At 37.2% G+C, this 25855-nt stretch overlaps 1 protein-coding gene across 16 annotated transcripts in view; it reads left to right on the forward strand.

The window, feature by feature from the left end:
• Window positions 1–25855, forward strand: part of INPP4B (inositol polyphosphate-4-phosphatase type II B) — a 374654-nt gene that overhangs the window by 295327 nt on the left and 53472 nt on the right. For all 16 annotated transcript variants that reach the window (XM_027652901.1, XM_027652902.1, XM_027652903.1 and 13 more), the window contains 5 exons: window positions 2796–2973; window positions 8080–8292; window positions 13777–13921; window positions 24374–24546; window positions 25273–25396. In XM_027652901.1, the coding sequence (XP_027508702.1) occupies window positions 2796–2973; window positions 8080–8292; window positions 13777–13921; window positions 24374–24546; window positions 25273–25396 (833 nt within the window). The remainder of the gene's footprint in view (window positions 1–2795; window positions 2974–8079; window positions 8293–13776; window positions 13922–24373; window positions 24547–25272; window positions 25397–25855) is intronic.

The raw sequence follows: 25855 nt of genomic DNA on the forward strand, positions 1-25855 counted from the left end.
ATTCAATGATGGTGCCGATATATGGAAATGATCAAGTGTGATTTTATATGCTCAGTGAAAGCTTTGAAACTTAACCCAGAAGACATTATTTTAGAGTGTTCCAAGAGGTACATGTGCAATAATATAATTTGCATATCAAAGGTAGGTTTTCATAATGCTACCTGAGTGAGTTCTTGCACTGGACCTACCCATGTGGCCTTTACCCTAATGCAAAAGTTTCATCTAGTTTGTGCCTTAGGACATCTGTGAAAAGTTTTATGTGCCAGTAAGTTCTATTGGCAGCTGCTTCTTCTAAGTAACAGTACTTATATACTATAGCTGTATGTGTCAGCAAGCTCTAAAAGTAGTTACAGATGAGGAAACTTCACTGAATTATAAGTAGTAATGTCTTTCCATGAACGGTAAAGCCTCCGAAAATCTTGGGCTAGTTTTAGATTCAACAGTGTTGGGACACAACAATTAGAAACTGCAAATATTCCCAAACGTTGTTTCTGACAAAGAATTACACACTTTGTTGGAGGGAGAGAGGAATTTGCTCTGAAATTATGAAAGAAACTAAATATTTGAAGTTGTCTTATGATTTCTGGGGTTCAGGAAATGTTAAAATTAGCCAAATAATAAAGTCTGATAATACACTTAATTCTGAAGGAAGAGTCATTCTCTCTTCACTGTTTCCTTTATTTAAAACTATGATTTATTTTATTACAAGGAGAACTACCCACAGATTTAGTATTGCTCTTACAGCATTGCCTGTAGCTTTTCTGCTGCAATATTCAGCAAAGCTTAGAGCTGTGGGAGATCAGTGGAAATGATCAGGGAATTAAAGGCTGAGGGAAATCCCAGAAGGTAGTATGTGCATGGCGAGCTTGATAACAGCATTAGCCAGATTCAGCCTGCAAAAAGGCTGTTTGATAAAGGGAGGGAGAAGCCTGAAGGGGAATTAGAGAAGTGTCAACACTTTTAAGACTGTGTCTTCAATACAATTAACAGAGACTATTACTCTTGTCCCTACCTTGTCTACTGAGTCTGATAGCTTGAGAACTGCCATGAATGTAGAGGTAGATCTGACTTTGGAAGTGTTGCCACCTCAAAGGTAGAATTGTGGCCATTTCCTCATTTTTTGGAGGGACAGAGATTTTTTTTTTTTCCCCCAGTTCATTAGGAAAGAGAGTTTATATGATTAATTTTGCTGAAATACTCAGAATTCTGACCGCTTCACTCAGCAGTATAGTAACTTATGTAGGGGACTGTGAGTTGGAGCTGAGGAGTAATTTTGATGTGGCCGGTAGCATGACTGATCATGGTAAAGTTTTGATGACTCAGATGCCATTCACCCTGACTGCCTCTACAAAGAATTGCATCTAAAAATGGAGACATTGATGAAAGACAGAAAAATAGAATGGGATATTGTGGAGTTTGGGACTGTAACTCTGCAAAATGTCTAATCAAGAGGCTTAATTCTAAGACTACTTGAATCTATCCTTATTTGCCAAGATGCTTATGCCTTTTAAGTTTTATGGAAGCGAATTCATTTTGACTTCTGAATTTATGCTGTGTATGTCCTTTATTGAAATAAATTTAATATCTAATTTGTAGAAAACTAATGGGGAGGAACTGGAAGGGACACTAGAAGACACAAAGGGGAAAAGGGGAAGTGAAAAAATCTGGAAAAAGACTGTCATAAAAAGCAATGTGTGAAGTTCAAAGGGTTGCACAAGTGTCAAAATTCAGGTCTTGATTAAGAAAATTAAGAAAGAAATTAAAACAATGGTGAAAGGGTTGAAGAGACTGAAGTATGTATGATTAAAAGACAGAATAGGAAGAAGGGAGATACAAATAGAACCGAGTGGGAAGTACTAGTATGTACATTCTCTTTCATTGGTGATGTGCCAGGAGTTGCTTGGTTACATTTTTTCCCGTGTTGACATTTTAGGTTAATATGAAACTGTAAAAGATTTTGGTTAGTTTCTCTGAAAGACTGAAGCAGGGAAGAATTATGAACAGAAGGTTTAGGTGAGGAGCTGTATAATACAATGAAGATCCAGTAGGTGTGTGCATAAATGGGTGTTAGGGAATAACGATATAAAAGGATATTCCGTGATTAGTAAGTTTTGGGGTGTGAGAAAGTGGGGAAGAAGAAGAAGGATAGGAAAAGAAGTTCTGCAAAAGAATTGCAGAAGTTTGTGAACAATTGAAAGGAAATTAGGAAGTATGCATTTTTGTTTTATAGTAGTTAGCTCCCACACCCCATTTCTGTGTCTTTTCTTGCAAACTAGACACCTGTTTCTTATTTGAGATAACTCTGGTTGTCACCACTTGCTGGACATCACTGATGCTAATTAAAGCATACTGTAGGCTACTGATCAATTAAACATTAATGGCTCATTTTGAAAGACTAAGTGAGGTAGTGAATAATGTGTTAGGGAGTTCAGTTGGAAAAGTAAGGAGCCTTATGCTCTTTGTGAGTATTATCTGACTTGGTCAAACCTTTTGTTTCTCCAGGATGACAATTTTTAAAAGAAACACATAAAAATATGTTTAGATCAGTCACTCAAAGGAATTTTTAGGTTGAACAGTACTACTTGGATTGTTTGGTGGTGGGCAGTCTGTTGTATGCTGCTGTTCAAGCAAGGATTTGGTTTCATCCTTTAAAGGAAGGAGCATTCAATGAAGTGAAGTTCAGATATCTGGCATTGTTTTTTGTAAAAGTAGTGGTAAGGTTTTTAGCACATTCAGCATTGTTGTGAATTAGCAGAAATTATTTTGCCATTATGTGACTCTCTCTGTTATTACAGTACTGGATACCAGTGTATTTACTACTCACCTGAAAACACAGCCAAGGCAAAAGAAGTTCTCAGCAACATCAATCATCTACAACCTCTTATATCAAGCCATGCAGACCTGCTGCTTAGTTCTGCAAGCCAGCGTTCTCCAGAAAGCTTGAAGAATTCTTTAAAGATGCTTTCAGAAAAAGTAAGATTCAAATCTTCACTACAATGGAAAATGGAATAACCAGGTCTCTAACTGCTGGGGTTTTTTTTCTGCATAAATTGACTTTCACAGCATCAGGAAATGTTAAATAAGCTCTGCTAAAATAAGCTTTAAAATATTGGTATTAGAAAAAGAACGTTATTTAGCATTTCTGTAGGCTTTCCATATAGAAATTTAATGAAATATATAAAGACTGTCTTTATTTGAAAGTGTAATTAATTTAACTTTGTTTGTCTCTTTTGTCCTCTAGTGGCCACATACTGGGGTTTATCAGAATAGTTTATTATAAATAGTTCTTTGGTATGATAAATTATTATTTTTAATTCTCTTTCTGTGATACTTCAAGCTGCTGCTTGTGGGAGATAGTTCAAGCCAGGTTGGTGCATAAGGTTTAGAATAATAGCATGATCAGAAATGGTGATACAACTTGGAAGAAGCTAGTAACTTGGCATCTGGAGGTCTCAAATTTTAATTCTCTTTCTCATATTATATTCCTCTATAGCTGTAGGCTTTTCCTCATCTTAGTTTCATTAGTTCTAACTTAAGGAAGATAATATTTTCTGCCTATCTCACAGACAGATATTGGAGATTAGCTGAAGTCTGTAGTACTTTTAAACACATAGAATATGTTATCCTTGAAAAATATTAAGCAGTATAGCTATGGCCTGAGAGGTTGAAAAAGTTTTCCATTATTTCAGGGGCCATCCCTTCTGTAATGTGATCTCATTATGTCTTAAAAACACTGTTGATAACCATTTCAATATATTTTCAGCTACTGGGAAGTGACAACCCTTGTGGTCTGTTGAGCACCATTATCCCAGCAGTACCTCGTTCAGTGGGAGAGTTTCAAATCTGAATATTGAGCTCCACCACACACTGTGCAGGTGCATGGCATTGGAACCATGGGAGAGAGAAACATTGCTCTGGGTTACTGTGTAAATCCACAGTAGCTCTGAGAACACTGGAGTCACTGTGAATGTCAGGGATAATACAGCAAAGTGGAATTCAGCCTGGAAATGAAACAGAGGAATTTATGGGGAGATTGTAGCAATTATAGTGTACCTTTCCATGTAGGAGGCTGTTTTTAGCTGTGCACAGAACAAGTGAAGCTACTCTGTTAATGGTTCAAAGAAATATATAGGCACAGGTAATGCAAATCAGACAAAGAAGTGTTTGTTCTGAAGATTCAAAGTGTGGTTGCTAAGGAATTTATGTGTTAGCTGGAGCCATTTGCCTCTCTGGGCAGGAGGGGAGTGGATGATTTCTGAGTGGCTGCAGGCAGCTGTGGAACTAAACCAGTGTTAAAACCACAGCTCGTTGGAGAGTCTGACTAGAGAAAAGGGTCAAAAAAAGACAATCCATTCAGTTTGCAAAAGTCACATATTTTACATTTATAACTGGGGATTTAGTTGTGTATGTTCATATCAGCTCTTCAGGGGCAGGATTTAATAGGAGCACAGTTTCCCAAAAGGAGGAGGAGTCTCACCTGGTGTAGTGCATGGATGTCTGTATAGCCTCCACCTATTTCTTGGAAGAGATTAATCCAATTATCTGAACAACTGCTGCATGAATGATTCAATACCTACTTCCCTGTCTGTTCCCAAATTTGCTCTGAGGAGAAGATGGATAATGGAGAAATAATAGAGTTGGATCATTGTTGAGGAAACAAGTGTGGAGGGACGGCCCCTTGTAAAGAAGGGAAGAGAGATGGGGAGGAAAGCAAAGACCAGGAGACAACTTCAGAGAAGGGAAATAGCACTTCAAACCCCCAGACTGAGTGAACCCACATGATACTGCAATTAGATTCCCCCATAGTTAGTACAAAGCATTATCTTGGTGTCCTGAAACAATCTATCTATATAATCTGCACCTCAGTGTAGGAGAACCAAGGCTAACAGAGTGTCCCTGATTATATTTAAGATGGAGTGGCATGTCCTCTGCTGAATAGAATTATGTGATGCCTGTATTGTATTCCTGAGGCACGTGAAGTGCTTCTGCTCTTCCATCTTTCCTACACTTTTTATATGTAAAAAAGAAATACTCTTACATTTTAACTTGATCGAAATTTAGAAATTAAATAGCTGTTTGAAGAAGTTGTAAAAATGATTTCCCTGGTGATTCAATTCCACAAGTTTATTAGAAAGCATATCACCTTTTTTAAGGTAAAGTTAAGCTTGATATATAGAATAATTAGTTCTAAAAGTGTTAGGTAGTAGCGAGTATATCTGAGCTATCAGTAATGTTAATTAAATTTAAGTATTTATATTAGGAATGGAAGGACTGGCTGCGTGGATTGAAAGTGGAAAAGTAAATAATTCCACTGCTGCTTCTTAAATTGAGTTTATTTCCTCGTATTAAGCATGGTTTTACTTCTCTATATAATTTGCAATTTGCCATAGTATTTTCCTGAGAGTAACCTTTTATCATCTCTTTCTGTTAATTGATTAAGGAAGCCTTTAGCTGTCGACAAGTGTATCAGCATTTGCAACTTGCAGAAGGCTTGATAAATTCATTTTCCCGCTATGCCTATCTTTGTTTGCAGAAATATTCTTTAGTTGAGTATCTAAAAGAATTTGCAAAGTTTTCATTTCTTTGTATAGACTTGTTTTGTGGTTTCAATGCAATTTTATAAATAGTGATGTTCTGCAAATTTAGCTGTACTGAGCTGTTAGAAAATGCAGTTAAAATGTAAATTGCTTTTAAACCAATGGGATCCCTGAATGAAATTTAATTACAGAGCATTTTAGTCTCTATGAAAAAATGGAGGTTCAGTTCTGTACCATTTTGCTTTTAAAAATTAATTTTCCCTATAAAATATTTGTATTAAATTATATTACTTAAACTTTCCAGATCGTTACCTAATACACATTGCAATCCTAGTGGACATGCTTTACATCAAGTTGTCCAACGCTCACAATTGTCTCAAATTTAAAGCTTTTTTGAGTCTGCCATGCCTTATGCAGAGACCTGGAATGATCTCGAGAAGATTTTGAGGGGAAGAGGAGATATGAAACCTCAGCAAATCTATGATATTGCCATTTCTTAGGATAGACAAGTAACGTAGTTTTGACTCTCTTGATATGGAACTTTAAAAGAGTCTCGAAGACATTTTGCCTCTTCTTTGGCAAAGAACGGTACGATTTAATAGCAACATTCCCCAAAGACTTATTTATTTTCTAAGCATGCACCATGTGGAGGCTGGAAATTTAGCAAACTAAAATTGTTCTGTAGTGCAATTCAGGACTAACAGGAGACAGCACCGAAGGGCTACATATAAGAAAACTCTTTAAAAACACTCTTAAAAACTCAAGCATCAACTTGATAAGAAGGAGAAAGAATGGGTCTGGTAAAATTGCCAGGGACGTGAGTAGTGTTGCTAAGTCCAATCACTAAAGAATCCCAGATCAGGTCTGAAGGAAGTCCTGAATTTGTTTTTAAAAAAGTATAGCTTAAATATGTCTGAGGTTCTTATTTTTAAAACTTTTGAAATTTAGTTGCAACAAAAGTTTTCACCCTTTCCACAATAAAAAATATTTTTTTTCTAAACGTAATGAAAATGGGAAAAAGCATAAACTTCTCAAGCAAGTACCTAAACCAGCAGCTGAAACTTGAAGAAAACCATCAACTATTTAGAGCATTGTTGTCTAAATATCACTAACTTTTGAGGGAGTATTGAGGCAGAAAAGCAGGAAAGGTAAGTTGAGTAGCAGTAGAGGTATACAAAAGAGGAGCAAGTAGTAGGAAAAAGGGATGGAATAAGAATAGAAGTAAGAAGTGCAGAAACTAGGAGCAAGACTTCGAGGAAGAGAGATGATGACACTTGAAGCTTGTATGGTTTGGGTGGTTTTTGCTACATTTTCTCCAGATTTTACATAAGCAGTGTGTGAGGGCTGCATGAAGCTTGGCAGGGCAACCTTTATTTCTAGCATTTTCTAGCTTTGTGTACCAGCTAGTTCAGGTTGGTTCCTCTGACTCTTACCTACATATTTTTCACATGCCTATTTAGTTAAGATTGTGTGCAGAAAGGCACTTCAACATCTGAATCTGCCTGCACGTGACAATCCACTATGTTCTGGGAAAACAGGAAGGCAACTGATCCGGGATAAATAAATTCAGATGATTGTGCTGTGAAAGAAATATGAAATTGTATTTCATCATCCCCTGTGAACCCGGGCTTCTCAGTGGGGCGAGGAGCTCTGGCAGGCTGGGTGGGATGTGTTGGATGTGGTATAGCAGCTCTGCCTACTCTGATGGATGAACCCTGTTGAAAGCTGTTGAAGTAACCAAAATCAGGATTCTCCCCAGCTGATTGTCTCTGTGGCTTTGCTGTTATGTTGAGGCAATCTAGAGGTGGTAAAGACCCTATGCAGAAAGCATTTTCCTTTTCTTGTTGGGGTGGGAGGGAGATAAATAACAAAGGGAGGTTGAAGGGTTTTAAAAACTCCAGTTGTGACAGTCATCAAGATGAATTTAGGAAAAATTGTACAGTGATTGAATAACATCTTCAGAACACCTGAAGAAACTACTTCGGGGTGTCCTTTCTTTAAAAAACAAATAAAATAAAACTAGAAATCAGGTGCCGTCACCTACCCTGATGTCTGGGTTGATACCCATGTACCAAAATTTATCTCTGCAAAGAATGCTTTTGCAGATACTGCAATCTCAACAATGTAGCATGGTGGACTTTATTTAAGAAGATCCTTGGATTTGTTAATCACGTTTTGCCTGACACTTATTCAGAAATTATTGAGCAATGGTTGGTTACTCTTGGAACTGATTCTTGTAAAGGCTCGTCACTGCAGGCGAAATTTGGAACTTGAATAAAATGTGAGAAGATTATGATCTCTATGACAGATAGTCTACTCTTGAGTTAATCCTTAGAACACTGGGATTGTAGAATGTGATGATGTCCCTAACACCCTTGAACTGTTCTTCATTGTTTGTTGACCTACATTGTTTTCCGCCTCTCAGGCCAACCTGAACCAAATACCCACTCTTTCCAAGGCTAATTCAGTGTTATACCACTTTGGTTGCAGTATTGCGTTCTCTGATCTAAACTTTTCATTCATGGTTGTTTTTTTTTCCTAGACGGAGTTATTTGTGCATGCATTTAAGGATCAGCTGGTCAGAAGTGCCCTCTTAGCGCTGTACACAGCCCGGCCTGGCTGTGTCCTCAAGAAACCAGCTGTGCCTAGAAACAGTGCAGAAGAAAAGGGTGATTCACAGCACCAGGATCATCCTTCTCAGATTAAAAGGCAGGACTCTATACCCCATCATTCTGAATATGATGAGGAAGAGTGGGTAAGTAGTCAGAAACTCTTGGTTGGTGTTCAATCCCAAACCCCCAAACCCTACAGTAAATCAGCACAAACAAGTACAAGCCCTAAGTGTCCTTGTCACATGGTATTGCAGAGAGGAAAGGAGTGCAAAACCATGAAATCATATTTTTCAGATACATCACAGATTTTGAAGCTCAGTTGTAAGGATCTTCCTAAGTGCAGTGCTGCTGTGGGACTGCTTGGTTGTACATATAACAGTGAGGATTATGAATATCTTCTTGCCCAGACAGAAAAGTAGTCTTTGCTCTTACTTGAGTTCTTTTTGCTAGCTGGGCAGATTTAAGGAGGCTGGAACAGCATATGCTGTTAGGAGGGAAATGTTGTTTTCTTCCCCATCCCCCCCTTCCCTGCCTCCAGGCAGTAAACAGTTTAAATACACATGAATTAACCCTCAGCAAAACAGAGCTCTTTTCCCTTCAACTCTCTTCTTAGAGGATGTCTGAGATTGTGTAAGAGAACTAAACGTGGCTATTACATTTTAACATTCTTAGCATATCTTTCAAAGATATGTATTATTTATATGGCTGAGATAATGTAGATTAATTATTTTGGTGGTTGTAATAGATCTACTGCTTTGTTACATACATACTCAAGGTATTTTTATTCAGTGCAGACTCATACTTTGAGTTCATCTCTGTATTCTCATAAGTGTAAAGGAAGCCAGCATATCCATCTCTATTGTAAATAATTAATAACTTGTGTGAGCTATAGTACTTACACCTGAACTGTGATTTTTACCTATACCACAAATAAGAGAAGAAGAATGTATTTCTTCTAGAGAAAAGGCTATTATTTCCAACCCCATGCATTAAGTAGTCATGAGATTTAAACAATAAATAAATCATTCTTTTATATGTCCTCTGCTTTTATAGCCTTGAATTCACTCTTTCTTGTTTTCTCAGCAACCTAAGGGGCTAAAATGGTGGTTCTTTCCTTGAAGTTAAAGCCAAAATGTTTGTTTCCAGCTGTTGAAACATTCAGAAATATAAACATCACAACAGGTTTCATAAAAGGGACGAATTTTGCATTAGAAAAAATGTCATTTTTTTACAAGTTGTATTTTAATATTTTACTTCAGCTTAGCTTCTCTGATAGCATTACTATATTTTTTTATTGATTTAAAAAACAAATTTCTGACAGGGTTTGGTCCTTATGTATTAAAACCTATAAGCACATCATTTTAAAATGTGTCTATTTTTTTCTGTTGCATTAGTAAGATTATCTTTTTGATTAAAAATTAAGTGTATCTTTCAGTATTTTCTGAGTTAAACTGAGTCAGACTCCCTGTGAAACTTGAGAAAGTATAAATCTTAGAAGAATTTGGGTTTTTATCCTGAATTTGGAAGAATAGACTTCGTATAGTTTTTAATTCTTTTTGTCAATGGAAGTGATGGATAAAGTGAGTTTTAATGATGAAATTGTCATGAACATGATGAAAAGAGAAAGAATAAATGCGTATAAAATTTGAAAGAAATGCTTAATCCACTCTGAAAGTCAACTATAAAGGAAAAAATGGATAAGTTGCTTTGTATGCACAGTTCTGCATCCTCCTTGGCTGTCGTGGGTTTTTTTCTCATTATCAAGCAGTAGAGTTACATTTTACAATTGGGATTCAAATTTCAGTTTTTCCTGAAATCTAAATCTTTAAACAATTCTTTAAGCTGACCCTGTTCCATCCACTTTCAGCGACTGTGTTACCGTACAACCATCACAGAAGTGAATTCAAGGCAGTGTTTAAAAACTAGGTGAGATCCATCCCCTTCCCTGGCATCCAAATTTATCTTTAAAGGAATAATTCTTAACTGACAGGGTCCCCTTTCCCTGAGTGACCAATGTTTTCAAAAAAGCCTTATTCTCAGTAGCAACACTCGTGTTGCACCTTTCTTCTTTGAGACCAAGTACGAATACTCATCCCAGAGTAACTGCAGTACAGACTGAGCTATTTGTATTGCTACACTGTGTGTAGGCAGCAGTAAAACATCACTGTTGAAGGAAAAATATTTAACTTGAGAGTTTTAGATTGCCTCTGGATAGATATTGTCTTCTCTTACCAGCTGCTTCTGCTATCCTAGAATGTCCCTGCAGGAGGGCACAAAGAATGTTGTCATGTATAATACAAGAAAAGGTGGGCACATTGCCACTTGGAGCTGATCCTGCTCTACATTTCTGACTGACTAGTTAATGTGGTTGGAGCTACAAAGAGCAGATAAAATGGCATTTCCAATAAGCTACATACAAATACCGACACAGTGATCAGTCACTGCTCTGAAATACTGATGTGTGTGTGATATGTTCCATTCCAAAGCACTTCCGTATCACAAGAGGAGCTTAATCATGCACGTAAGTTATTTGTTTTATCTATGAACATACCTCAAAAGGACTGCAAGGTAATATATGACTATCAACCCACACGAAGGAGACAGTATCTGGGAAATGCAGTTGCTATGTCCTGCTCTGCACAAGCAAAGCATACAGTTGCAGTGGTGTATATGGAAGGACAAGAAGTGACTGAGGAGCTCTGTAATGAACCTAGAAAGCCTGAGAATCCTTTAAAAACATAGAGGCAGCCTCAGGGACTCCACTGGCTTGCAGTGCTTAAGAGGGAGATATCCAGTTAGCTGCAGTGACAGAAAACAGTTTCCACTCCCACTCTCTGAAATGAGGAATCTGTATTGCTTTTTAACGATGCTATCAGAGCAGATGGATATTTATTACATTTTTTCAATTGGATGAATGAAAGAGAATTATCTTACAGGTTTGTTTTTAAATGTCCTAGGAACAGTGCCCAGCTTTCAGTGATGCCAAGTCCTAGCTTTTCGTGGGGACCTTTATAAGTGTGCTTGCCTGCCTGCCAGTGCCACAGGAGAGGTGGCAATAGAAGTGTGACTGTGACCATTTCTAACTAGCAACACCAAAGCCACATGTGCCAGGACTCCTTAACCATCCCAAATGGCTTCTAAAGTTTGGAAGAAGTAGAACATGTCAGCGTGCCATTGCCTTATCTCAAGAGGGTCAAGCCCTGTTACAGATTTCTACCTTTCCTGTCATTGCCTTGAGCTTAAAGAAACAGTAATGAGAGGGAGCCAGAGACCTTGTTTCTCTCATTCTTTCACACCCCAGCATTAAACTTACTATCCCGTTAGCTCTCCAGCAGCTATTGGTAAAGCTGGTATCAGGGGAGAAGCATCCTGCTTAGGAAACTAGAGTCTTAGTACTTCAGTTGTATCAAGAAATAAGACCTATTTTCTTCTGATCCTTCACTTCACACAGAGTTTCTAAGAATGCTTACTTAAGAGGCTGTATCTGGCTGTGTTTTGTCCTTTGACCTGGCACATGCTGCAAAGTGATGATTTGTGAGGTAGTTCTTAGGCAAAGTGAAGATAGACCGCTTAAGGAGGTGAAAGATGAGTGGAAGGTGTACTAGGCTACAGGAAAACATTCTGGAAATAGTAAGAGATGACAAAGAATGTAAAATGGATTAATTGCTTCTAATGGAGAATCAGAGAAATCCACTTGATTTTTGTTGATTGGAAACTGCATTTTTGCTTGAGAATTGTTCTTACCAAACTGCAGAACTTGAGCAACCCTCTTAGAAAAATGTGACTGCCTTTGTGCAGACAGAATAACATCTTAGTGAATGATAGAAACATCTACTTTTTGTATCTGCCTATAATGATAGCTTCTAATCCCGGGAACCTCCTATGGAGAGAAGAAGAACTGTGGGACAGGCCCTTGCTCCCTCTCACTTACCCATATGTAAAAAAGCAAGATATATGATAATAAGAGTGAACTTTCTGTCAACAGATGTTTATGAATTTTGCTTCTAAACCCTCAGGGAATGTTTGTGTGAATATTGTATAGACATCATCTCAATGCTGGGTTAATAGTTGGTTTGAAAGGAGAAAAGTGTTCTTTTCAAAATGAAGCAAGGGCTCATATTTGTGTTGTTTGTGCAATAACTCCAGATGCTCATTAAGAGCTTAATGCTCTTTGTGTTGGGATTAAGCTCCCCCAGCAGACAGAGGAAAGGGAAATTGCATTGCTGCAGCCACGCTGAGCAACTTGAGTTCATATACCTCAGCAACTCAAGCTGAAACTTCAGCTGGAAGCCCTGAAGTTCCCTGCTGTTCTCTGGTAAAACTTGCTGATATTTGGGCCCAGAGTTTTTACTGTTTGCAGTTTTTCGTTGCTTTTCATAGAATTCTCCCCGAAATAATAGTCGTGGGTAGTGGAAATCAGTAATTTCACCCATATTCTAAACGTCTTTCAGAAACGCTTGAGGTACTTTTGAAGGAATATATAACTGTCCTCCGTCTTTTGACTTTAAATTGTATCTTAGCATGTGAATATCAGATATTCACGGTTTGTTTCATGTGTACAGGTGCAGATATTTCCACATGTTGCACTGTACATACAGTACTTTAAAAAAAAATTGAAATAATTGTGGATTAAATGCAGTTTATATGGAATTACGGTATTTTTAAGTTTTCGGTTTTATTTAATCTTCTCTCTTGTTGTCTATTGCAACTCCATTTTTGCGCCTCAAGACCTGACATATATATAATGCTCCTGGCATTGTAAAGTGGAAAGCAAGGTAGTGATATTATCTTCCCGTTTCTAAGCGTCAAGCAACCTCTGGTTGCTCACCATTATATTCAGAATGACTCAGAATTAAAACATGTAGGTGGGAGTTTTTTGTGGGTTTGTTACGGTTTGGTTTTAGTCTGATTGCTAATCTTGGGTAAAGCCTCATTTCTTGTATGGCTTGGGTTTTTTCCTTCTTATTCAGCGCCACAGAAGTAGGAGCAAGAGATTTGATTTTTGCAGCATCCAGCACCTGAAAGACCATTCCTGTATCTCTGTTCCACAACATCTCTTTCTTTCACTCCACATTATCTCTTTTGTTCTCTGTTCATACAGATTTTCTTCTCTCTCTCTATTACTCCTGTAATTCTTGTATTTATTCTAAACTCAGTTAAGTGTGATGGTTGCAGTTTGTGTGAGAGGTGAGGAATGAGATTGAAATTGTGTTACCTAATAAACATGCCATGACAGCAAGTTTCTCATTCTAGTCTTTGAATTTTACATTTGCTTCAACAAAGTAACTGATGTGATAAAATATAGGGTAGTTCAGATGGACAAACCGCTCAGTTCCTTGGGATTAGACCTGAAACTTTGCATGCATTTTCATGTAAAGGTTGAAGCACATGTGTTCTCCAGCGTCTGAGAACCCAAACAGTTTCAACTCATTTACACTGCAAGAAAAATCTTCATGAAAAAGGTTTAACTTGGTAATAGGCTGAAGACTGAGAGAAAGGGTGATATACTGGCACCTAATATTTCTACTGATTTGCTCTTCTCTGTCTCCACTTTATGTTAATAGGTTACCATTTTCTCTTTGTTTTTCTTCTTCAGTAACATGCAGTGATAATTCTGCTCTTTTCAGGACAGGGTGTGGGCCAATGTGGCAAAGAGTTTAAACTGTGTTATTGCCATGGTGGACAGACTGCTTGAAAAAGACAACATCAGCAGCATTAAAGAGGATCAAAATGACCCTTCAGCAGCAGACTGCAAGGCGTTGCATACAGGTGGTAAGCGCCCCCCTGTTTTTTTTTTTCAAATCATTGACTAGAGTAAATAAAAGTGGCAAAAGTTACAGAAAAATGATCTAGAGAAGACTCCATAGTATCTTTGATGTGCTATTGAGTGCCAATAGCAAGGTTTTACACTCTTGTGTGAAGGCTATTTATCAAAGTACAGCTTCATTGTGTGCTCAGATTGCTTATCGTGCCCAGTCTTCTGTGCTATGGTGTAAAACTTTTGAAACTACAATGTTTTATTTTGAAGGTTGATGTAATTTAATTTAATTTAGATTTCACTTGAATGTACTCTTTTGAGGGGAAAAAAAATTGGAGTATGTCTTACCCCACGGTAAACTTGCAAGGAAGGGTGAACATTCTGTATCAGTGTCATTCTCCTGAAAACACTTCCACTTCTCTGAGGTGATATATTGATTTTTGTTTCCTGATTTGCAAAAATTCATTTTTACCTGAATACTTTTGTCAGTCTGTGTCAATACTGAAGGCTATGTAGAGTGATTCCATGAGATGATGCGAAGAAAATTTTGTCCACAGTGGTTCCTTGTCACCAAATCTTCTGATCTTCTCCTATGGCTTGTTCCTGTTTGCTTTCTCGAAGCATAGATTAGATCTACTTGATAAATCTGATGAGACTTTCTGATATGCAAGTGTGTTGCAATAGCTCCTTAGTGGTAATGGTGGTAGTCCAAATATAAGAAAATCAGAACCAACCCTTGTGCTATTCTTCGGTTAAAAAACCCAAATAAACCCCCCCCCTAACTCAACTACTTTTATTTATGGAGCTTTGTATAATGTGGGCTTTTAAAAATTATTATTATTATGCATTTTATCCTATATCTACTTTTACATGTTCCCTCCTGAATTTAATGACATCATTTTATACAAAGGATTTTAAAGGTATTAGTACTGATTTGTGATTTCTTTCTTACATAATAATTAAAATCATTATTTATATAACATTTATGTAGCTCTGTTGAGTTTTGTGCAACAGATTTTGATTGTAGTATTTCTTTTCAGTCAGTGCCAGATGTGTTGGACTTTTTTTCACGTGAATACTTCAGAGAGCAGAGTATTCCTTATCTGTTTGCTTCTCTAAGTTTTTGTCTACTGGACATGTATCCCTGTAGTGTTGGAGAGATGTATGATGCTGTCTTTGTTCTCCAGTGAAGGCTTGCAGGGCTAAAGCATCAACACAGCTTTCCACATTTTTCATACCTTTCTCAGAGAAGATGGTACAAATATTTAACAGCTGGGTAGGTGTAGTTTTCAAAAGGAAAGAACCTTTAGAAAGTGAGCCCAAGCATACTGATTCTGGCTAAAAGAGCAAAATTGAATATTTGTTCTTGTACCTAACTCCTTTCCCTTCCCGCTGGTACTAACAAGCTTTTCTGCTATTGTTAACAGAGGTCCAGTATGTGTATGATAAATGTTTTGCAGGTAAAGTAGTAGGAGTACATTTTCACCCAAACTTTCTCCCAAGTTACTTTGTGAGTGTATACGCAGACATACGTGTCGTGGTTCTTATCTGTATTTCATAGTTGTAGAACAAAATTTCAGACCTCTCTCCTCAGTCTGGAAAAAGGTATGAATTAGGATAAATATTTTGTGATGCTTTCTGACATGTTTAGCACCATGAGTGTTTACAGATCTCTTCAATCTCTTCAATTCCCTGAGCATGTCTTCTGTTGATCTATATAAGCCATGAAATGGATTTCACCAGTCCGTTTGTGTCTTTCATTCTAGTTACAAAAAAAGTGTGTTCTTAGCTTTGATTCAGACTCATGACCTACACAGTCAAATGAAATATTGGTTAGAGCTTTTAGGTCACAAACCAAAAAAATAACAATAATAAAAAAATGTTACTTCATTTTAAGTAGTATAATAAGCAGTAATCAAATAGAATGAAAGGTACCTCTTGCTAAGCAATAATGATAATTGTAATGGTTAGAAAATTACAGCTTGGTCTCATCCAACTGAGAAGTTGACTTCTGGATCTGGTGGGCCAAGGACAAAGAGAATATCAAGATGCTATGGTGCTGGAATAAATTTTTCTCTTTTTCCCCTCATTTCAAGGCCTTCTCTATTTCTCTTGAATCAGTACAAGGGCCCTTCTGTAAGAGCAGAGTCAGTGCTTTTGTTGAGCTGTCCTGAAAGTTCTGCAACACCCCATCACCTGAGAACTGCAGGAGATTTGTGGGGCAGACTACTCTGATTTTGTGTTCTGCTTTTTGAGGAGAAGACATCATTTCCTAATGGTGTTTTCACAAGAGAATTGTGGAATACCTTTGACAGCTTACAGGACTTTCGAGGTCATGTAGAAATGGAGGCATTTTAAAATTGCTTTCCTTTATAGGACTAACTTTATAAAGATGGAGCTTTCTGAAGGACTATCCAGGTGTGTGTCAAAGTTGGTTGCCTAATGATTTTCAAAACCATTGCTCAGAATTTTTCATGCTTGCCTTCTCTATGAGAGTGTGGATTTATATGTTTGTTTTTCTCTGCATCCTTCATGAAATTTAACGTGAAGCCCTGAGGCTGCACCTCTATGAAGCACCTACATAGAGGTTGAGATTCCAAGTTTAGAGTTATAAATTTGACCTTAATTCTGCTCCATTTTACATTTGAAGCCTGATTGTATGAATTCATAACATTTGCCTAGATATAAAATCACGCTGTGTGTACACCTGTAGATGCGTTTCTAAAATGACCGAATTTTATGCTACTTACAACTCACAAACATGACATAAATGAAAAGCTTGCCATATCTTGCTATTATGTTTTATACCATAATTTGAGAATAATGTATTTCTTTAACACTGCAAATGTATGGGCACAATTACATCTTTGAGTCTGAAACTGCCTCAGTGCTGGAGTTGATCCTAAGAAAATTTGTACTGTTGTTTGTAAGAAAAAAGAATACATGGGGTTTTGACCAAAACATTGAAAAGTATGACTTGAAGTAGAGGATGAAATTTTTTGCCTATTTAGTGAACCTGAATGGTTTAATACAGGTTTTTTGTAGCATATGGCAATGAAAAAGATTTCAAAGAATGCACTCGTATTCATTTTAGATGATAGAAAATGTTATGACATTTTTGATGCAATAGCATATTCCTATAACTGCAGATGTTGTTATAACATATATTCAGAGCTTTCTAAGGTAGGCTTATATTTGCAGTCTCAGTGTTGACATCGTGTGATCTTATTCTTTTTCTCCAAACGTGTTTATATTTGTTGTTTGGAATCTTTGCAATGGGAAATATCGGTGGCACTTTTTTTCCTGCACTTACCTTTCAACAGGAATTACACCTTCCTTAGCCTTAACTTTTCATGCAGTCTGACCTTTGAGTGTATTCTTAAAACTGAATTTGAGTTACAGTTACCAAGGTAACCTGCTATGGTTTCATCAGTTGCAGGATTGTGATTTCTCTGCAGGATAAATCAGAAAGAGTAGAAAGATTTTAAAGGAGAGGGGTTCTTTTTGTTGTTTTTTTTTCAACTTGAGACTGGTTTGCCTTGGAGAAATATGCGACAGCATTAAATTCTTTTTATTTTTGCCTTTTCATTTTCTATGAGAGTTGGAATGTGAAAGCCTGTCCTGCAGCATCAGAGGTGCCAGTGAAACACAGCAGTTTGCTCTTATGTTTACACACCCCCTGACAATCCCCATATTTATCTGTGCTGCTGGAAGAGGCTGTTGTTTCCATCTGCTCCTTGTACCACTCTGTCAGAGCCATCACCCACTATTCCTCTGTCAGCTCTGTGGGAGAACTCCCTAATTTGCTACACACAAGATCCACCACTATCTCAAACCATTTGAGTTGGCAGCATGATTGCACCTGGATTTTGCCTTCAGTGAATTATGGAATCATAAACTCTGTTGCTGGGCAGGTGAATTGTCCAGTGATAACCTTCAGCATAGATAGCAAAGAGCACTGGTAAATGGTGCTGTATTTCCTAGCTGGAGCTAAAGAAAACATCTGTTCATAACCACATTGCTACAGGCACCTGTGGGTTAATTTTTCTTGAATTATTTGATACCTGTTGGGGATTATATAAGTCTGGATTTAACCTCTCTGAATTTCAGTGCTCTTGGGATGGGCACTGCTTCTTTTCAGTTCATCCCTCCCAATGCAATGCTGGTAGAAATGTGAAATAAAACCGTGTTCTGGGTTTTTTTGCATCTTCAAAAGAGCTTTTACTGTAAGTTATCATTTAGTCAGGAAGATGAAAAATTTTCCCATGGTCTTTGCTTGAGTAGCAAACATCATTCATTTGAGCAAACACTTCTGGAAAGCTTTCTCTTCCCTTCCTTTTCCTCATATTTTTCTTTCCTGTTCTTTTAAGCTTATCTTTGCATCAATTTTACTTTTGCCTTTTTTTTCCCTTTTCCCTCTCACTTTGTATCATCCTTTTCTTTTTGATAGGATCCTTAACTGAGCTGTATGTAGCCCAGCGTACAAGACAACCCCTTCAGCTGCACTTTCTCAGGTAGTTTGGCTATAGACAGAAGCTTAAAAATTTATGAGGGAAAGGAAGACTATTTAACTGAATCAACAAACTAAAACAAGATACCAGAATATTTAGTTGCACAGCATTCATAGAGCAAGGTTACTCCTACATTTTGAGTATGATTTCTTTAGCTTTGTCTTTTATTGCCTTAACCTTCTTCTGTTTTCATTGTGACTAAACCTGCTGAGACACTTTTTTATGTATGGTTGGATGGTTCCAATTTTCACTATTAATCCAGGTGACAATGTAGAAAATCTGTGATGATTACAATGGAATAATAAATCCCCCAGCATTCAAAATTGTTCTTCTGGACACCCAAACCATGCCAAAGTAAGGTTGCTATTATATTAAGTACAGGAATACAAGAAAGACTTATTCAGGTTTTTGGTGTTCCTTTGAGAACTGCTGCAGCTTTATAAGCAAAAAACCACATCCTTTCTCAAAGAGCTTGACCCTCATGCTAAAGTTAAACTGAGCTCCAAGAGCTGAGTTGCAAGATGAAGAAATAGGAAGCTGACCTTTCTGTGGTGCAAAGCTGAATACATGAACTCTTCCAAGACAGCTTTTAAACCTCCCTTAAAAAAAAATAAAAAAAAATGAAAAGACCATTCCTGTCCTAGGTGAGTAAATCAGATTCTGGGTTAATTGTTTCACTGTGTTTCCACTAGCTGTTTTTGAAGCATTTATTGCTGTTCTCGGTTGGTTGGTTTGATTTACCTGCTTTTTTCCTTAAAACAGAGTTTGTGTAATGTTAAATTTGTGATATCAAGGTGACTCATTTATGTTTTTTTTACCTCTATTATTTCAATTCTATTGTGGATTATTTGTATGTTTAGGTAGTAAGGGAATAAGTGATTAATGAAAAGTTATCTCATGGGTAGCTGCTGTTACATTCACTACCATTTGTCTGTAGTGCCCACCATTCCTTTAAAAGTACAACATCATCCCTTTTTCTGCTTTTAATTTCATGTTTAGTTTTTAACTTCATATGATTTAAGTTTTGAGGTGACTTGAAGCCATCCATTGATTTTAGGTGGCACAGACAGAAGTGATAGAATTAACTCTTTTCTCTGTTGCCAGGGCAAAAGGAGATAGGAGTGATATTCCAAACCATTAGAGCTTTTCCTTTTTGGTTACCAGCATGTTTTAATAAGAACTTCAGTGGACCTGACTTTGAAAAGAGCAGGAGCTTGCTTTTCTGCCAAACTTTATCAAATTTAACATGCAGTTTGACATATTGCGACTTGAATGTGAGCATGCAGATCTGACTAGCTGAGTGCTAAGCAGGTCATTTGCCTGTGCACGCATGTTGAGTAAGGGAACATGGGACTGAAGGGCATTTTCCAGCAACCAAAGGGCAAATCCTGTCACAGACTGAACTGCCACAACTCTCTTAGCGGTGATGTAGAATATTTGCTCAATGCTTTGCTGAACATACTCTTTTGTTTTAATCTCACAGTAACTGCATAGCAGTGGTACTATTTTTTTTAATTTCATCCTTCCTTTTAATATTTGGTGTTTATGCCTTTAGTTTCCTTTCCAGTGGCTGACTAGCACAAGTTTTGAATTGAGTTTCCTTGCTTCATCAGTAGGCTTTGACACTTTTATTTGGATGCTAAATATTCCAGATTGCCCTTGTCATTTTAGCAACCTGCCAGTCATCCTGGAGTCTCCTTGTTGCTTCTATTCTTGCTCCTAATGCCTTTTTTGGGATGTTTACTCATTCACTTAATCTTCATCCTTCTTCAGAGAATTTTCTGCTGTGTTGTGGAAGCAAATCTTGCTATTTTAATTTAAAAGAAATTTAACAGCTGAAATGTCAATATACGTGTGAGTCAGTGAATGTGTTAAACACAGAAACAGTAATTTGTACTGTTCAGTTCCTGAATTGATTGTGCAAAGGTATTGTCAGTCACTGTAGGAGAACTCCTTTAATCCTGCATGTCAACAGTAGCTCAGAATCAAGCAGCATCCTCACATATCAGCAACGTTGTGGCAGGTTAGATCAGGATAATCTAAATCTGAATTTAGACCAGGATTTTAAAACTCCCTTTACAAATAATATCTCTTTATGAATTGTATTAATATTCCATATTTATCCCTTGTATTTTCTAAAATCTACTAAATGCACTTATAAGCTTCAAAATATAGTGTGGGTTTTCTGTTTGTTTTATAAACTTCAGTTTCACAGTGCTTCTCAGTTTCAAGGAACAACTTAGAAACTGCAGTATTTGCTTACAAACAGGTATTTCTGTTGGATTTTTTGAACTTTGTGCGTTGTTAATGAATGACCTGATTTGTATTCTTGCTGGAGTATTTGCAACAGGATACTATGCATAACAAGTGGTACATGGTGATTTTAACAGACCAGAAATTAAGCACCCATACTTGTTTTATTCCTAGAGTTTTTTTTTCTCAGACCTCAGTCTGTGATACACCTCTTATTTTGATTTAAAATAAAAGGATAAACGTGAGAATAAACAATGCAATCCGTCTCAGATTTGCCAACTAGCTCCACCTTCTGGGGACTGGACATCCTTATTAACTGGGATTAAGCATTTTCAGTGTGAACAAGGATTGTTATGGAAAACCTGCAAGGGTTATCTTCATTCCTTTTGATATGTACAACTCTATTTATATTCTATGAGTATTTATCTTTCCTCAGTCACTAGGGGTAAGGTTTTCTACAAACCAAAATTTTTTATTGTTTTCTAAAAAGCCAAATACATATGTAAGTAAAGCTCTGTATTCTTTAGGACATCAAATACTCAGCAGGATTTATTTTTAATAAATTTAATTGGAATGTCCTCTAATGAAAAAACAATCTGGAGAATTTCGAATCTTTGAATTCTTTTTTAATGTAACTATTACAGACAAAAATTACTTGTGTTAGTAAGTTAGTATTCCAGACACGTAGTCTCCCCTCAAAAAAACGTTGTGAGAAAATTATCTTGAAGCTACCACAAGGTATTTGCAAAATAATTTGTAAAATCATAATAGAAGGTAGTTATCAGTTGTTTACTGCCAACCTGGAAGGCTGCATGAGGGAGAATCCACTTACATTTGTTCTGGGTCCAGTATTATTCAATATTTTCATTACTGACTTGGCTTATGAAATATGGATGATGCTTATAAAATTTGCAGATGCTTAAGGCTGGGAGAGGCTTTAAGCACCATGGGAGCAGGATTAGAATGGATCTTGATGAAATGGAGCGCTGAAATATTAGGATGCAGTTCAGTAAGGACACGTACAAGTTACGTTCCTAAAGAAGTAGAAATGCACAGTGCAGACGGATTGGTTAAGTGGCAGCTCAGTAGAAACAGATCTAAGTGTTATGTGACTTGTGGCCAGGATGTGATCCCCTCTGTTCACAGAATCACAGAGTGGTTTGTGTTGGAAGGGTCCTTAAAGATCATTTAGTTCCAACCCACCTGCCATGGGCAGGGACAACTTTCACTAGACCAGTTTGCTCAGAGCCCCATCCAGCCTGGCCTGGAATACTTCCAGGGATGGGGCATCCACAACTTCCACTGTGCAAGTTCCTCACCACCCTCACAGTAAAGAATTTTTTCCTAGTAGCTAGTCAAACCTACTACCTCTCGGTTTGAATCCTTTCCCCCTCGTCCTATCACTACATGCTCTTCTTTCATGAAAAAGAGAGTCAGAAAAGCTCTTTAGCTCTATCCATATAACCTGGAATTGTAATGGCAGGTTTACAAAGTGTGGTTAGTTCTTTTTCAGCTTTTTCTCTTGCCCTGGCTGTCAGAGCACTTACAAGATCCGTGGCTGTGTCTGTATCCAGCTCTGCTTTCCTATGAAAGTGGAACATATGTCTGTTCACTGTACCTCCAAGTCAACTTTAAAGTGGCCAAGTATGATCTTTTTCATTATTTGCTCAAGTCAGAAGCAGACAACAAACTCTATTCTTATCACATACAGCCCTGTTCATTGGTTCAGTACGCATTACAAATTTTGATCTTATTTTGCTGCAGTTGCTTTCATTTGCATATATTTATTGGTTAATTTAATAAATGACTGTAGTTTAAGACTTGAAAGGAGAGTTAGGATTGCCTGGTATGTCTAGTCTGTCTTCCAGTATGTCACACCTTGTTGTCTCCCTTATTTCTAAATTTACCTGTGTCTTGCAGCAGCCTCTGGCCTTTGGTTGTTCTTTTGCTTTTATTCCCTGAAATAAACACCCCTGTTAGTACTTTTATTTTCTCCTCATGAAGAAGGGAAATCAAGTTGCTGCTCAGCCTTTTTCATCGGCTTAAGTAGATTAAACTCTAAATCTTGGTAGCTCTCCTCTGCAAACTCTCCATTTTTTCAGTAGTCTCTTTAAAATGTGTACACCAGACCTTGGCATGTGGTGTGTCAGCACTCCATTGGTCAATGGCATGTATAAAATCACGTCTTTTTGCTCAAGTATGTAACCTGGGGATGGCTTATGGTCTGTTTTGTTCATGATGACTCTTACTTGATAGCTGTTGTTTTCCAGGGAATGGTTCTTCAGTCTGTATTACTCATGCTTAAATATGTATGACTGTGTTAAAACACATGTTGTCTGACCACAGAGACATTATTTGCAAAGGAACTCAGGTTGTTCTCTGTGACTGCTCTGCCCTTGTTCCTCTTTCCTGCACCTTATATTTGCTATTTCTTCTGGTTTTCAAAGTTCTCTCCAGTCTTCTTGGCTACAGTTTTATTCATTTACATATTTTTCTGGAGATTAGCCAAATTGACATTGCAACAGGCAGCTATGTCTTCCTGCCTAAAGAACCTCAGACCTAATGAGTCTTTCATTGGCCTGACTCAGAATGTTACCTGAAACAACAGGCTGCTATCTTGCACCTAATTACAGTTTAAATGGAACAGATTTTAATTATCATTGATTCTTAATTACACTAATCTACAGAAAATATGAGCCAGTGATGGACTGTATAAAGTCAATTACATTCACAATTTTTATATAGATTCTTCTGGAGTGTTGATTTCTTTTTTGCTTTAAACTATATCAATTAAACTGAGATGTAAGATTTGGTTGGTTGGTTTTATTATTTACTCAGCTTAAGGGGTAGGCAAAGCCATATGTAACTACAATGCAGGTCTGATTTTATGAAATTTGGGAACAGCTTGGATAATTGGGCAAATTTGTGTAAGCTGTTCTGATTTTCCCTCATTCCTAGTTATCACTTTGTTTCATTTGTAATGTATTAAGGAGTCCCAATTTTCAAGCATTTCACTAGTTTGTTTTTTCTGATATTCCTAGCATGTATTTTAAGAGCAAAACATGTTTCAAAATGGTTTTAAATCTCTGCTCAGAGTATCTAAAAAAATTAGTTCAATATCTCTAAATATTTAAAGAGAACAATATAGAGAGAAGCTAAAAAGAAAAAAGAATGTGACCTGAAGGTTATTATTTTTCCAACCTGTTCATTAAGCAGGTTATATCCTTCCATTTACCTATCAATTATTCTTTTTCACCTTCCAGCACCCACTTTTTCTTCAATATAGGTTCCTCTCCCTACTTTTGGGGTTTTGATGCTATTCATTTCTTATGTAGCCAGTTGTCAGTCCTGGAAAGAACGGGAGATCTTCATCTCCACTGTGTTCATCTTGTGCTAAATGAATTTTCACGTCTCCCTGTATGATCCGTTTATGGCACTGAAATACAAGTTTCATGGAGATGTTAGGACTGTTAGAAAAGTTTATTGTTTCAGGATGTAGTTGGCTTCAGGCCAGGGATTTAATCCTACCTCTAAACCTGTTCTCCGGTGGCATTTATTGTACTATAAAGGTTAGGATAGAGCTGCAGGGTCGTTTTAAAGTGTAGGATGATCTACAAAGCCACTGCAGCCCTCTTTCCATGCGGAAAAGGATTTTTCACTGCAAGTTTTCCATTTTGGAACGGATGATGTGCCTTGTTCCAGGTGACTGGTACGAACAACTTTATCCGCTGGTGATTACGCTGAAGGACTGCATGGGAGAGGTGGTCACCAGGGCGAAGCAATCGATGGCCTTTGTTCTGCTCCAGGAGCTTGCCTGTGGTTTGCCACAGTGTTTGATGCTGACCCTGAGGAGAGACATCGTCTTTAGTCAAGCAGTAGGTTGTCTTGTATCACTTATTTCCTATTGTTGTTGTAATTAAGCATATTGTTCATTCCAATGTCCATGGTTTCCTTTTTTTGTTGTTTTTTTTATTTCTTTTTCCAACTTGACACAACTCTTTCATCTATTTTCCATGACGTTCACCTAAATATTTTATAACGTGATAGGGAAATGAATAGTAAATGGAAATCCATAGTAGTTGTATCACTGAATCACAGAAGCAACTCTGCAATGAACTGGAAAAAGTTGCTTTTTCTCCCTTTTGCACAAAGAAGGATCCATAAAGCTGTTTCAACACTTCCTGGATTATATACTTCTCAAGTCTAGCCTTGAGTATTCCTTGCTGCTATTCAGAATCACAGAATTGTTAGAGTTGGAAGGGACCTCTGGATTATCCATCATAATTCACAGAGTATATTTATAGCCTGGCAACAGAGATTCTGGTCTCACTTATCTCAGTGTAAATAACACACAACCCCACAAAACAAATGAAACGTAACTAATATAAATTAAGGGAGTATTTCACTGCTTTATACACAAAAAAAATGCATCATAAAATATTACTATGAAATCATGTATATAGTCACTAAACAGAAATATCTATGCCATTTTCTCAAATACCTAAATATTACCTCTGTTGTGTATAATGATAGCAAGCATCATTTTAACTGTCTTGTAACAGTACATCTCTTAACTTCACATTTTTTAATTGTCTTTATAGCTCGCTGGATTGGTCTGTGGGTTTATAATCAAATTGCACACAGGTTTACACGATCAAGGATTTTTACAACAGCTTCATACTGTTGGATTGCTCGTGCAATATGAAGGACTTCTTAGTACATACAGTAAGTATTGGTCTTGGACAACGTTCCTTATGCATCCAGACCAGAAGTTTACTCAGGAAGTTCTTATTTTAACCTCTGTTCTCTTTCCAGTAAATTGACTTGTTTAATCAACAAATATTATCCTTTGGAGACAGTAGACTTCCATATAATAGCACAGTTGAAGTCATTGATACTGTGTTGTCAATTCTGCATCAAAAATTACTCATCTGTTTTACACTAACTGCTAATTGTTCCAGAATTAATCCTCCTTCCTCAGTACAGCTAGTGGAACTTCTTGGATTAATAAAAACTCTCTTCGTCTGTATAGGCATTTGACCTGACCCAAAGTACCAGGTTTATAAAGCTAATCCAAGCAGCAGATTTAAACAGTTACTGCCTCTGTGAGCCTCTGCCCTGACCACACCAGTGAAGATAGCTTGAAAACTGTTTGATTCCTAGTTTGTTACAGATGCCATTATT

Source organism: Corapipo altera, unplaced genomic scaffold (genome assembly GCF_003945725.1).
Source record: "Corapipo altera isolate COAL_440 unplaced genomic scaffold, ASM394572v1 69, whole genome shotgun sequence".
In the NCBI taxonomy this organism is placed as follows: domain Eukaryota; kingdom Metazoa; phylum Chordata; class Aves; order Passeriformes; family Pipridae; genus Corapipo; species Corapipo altera.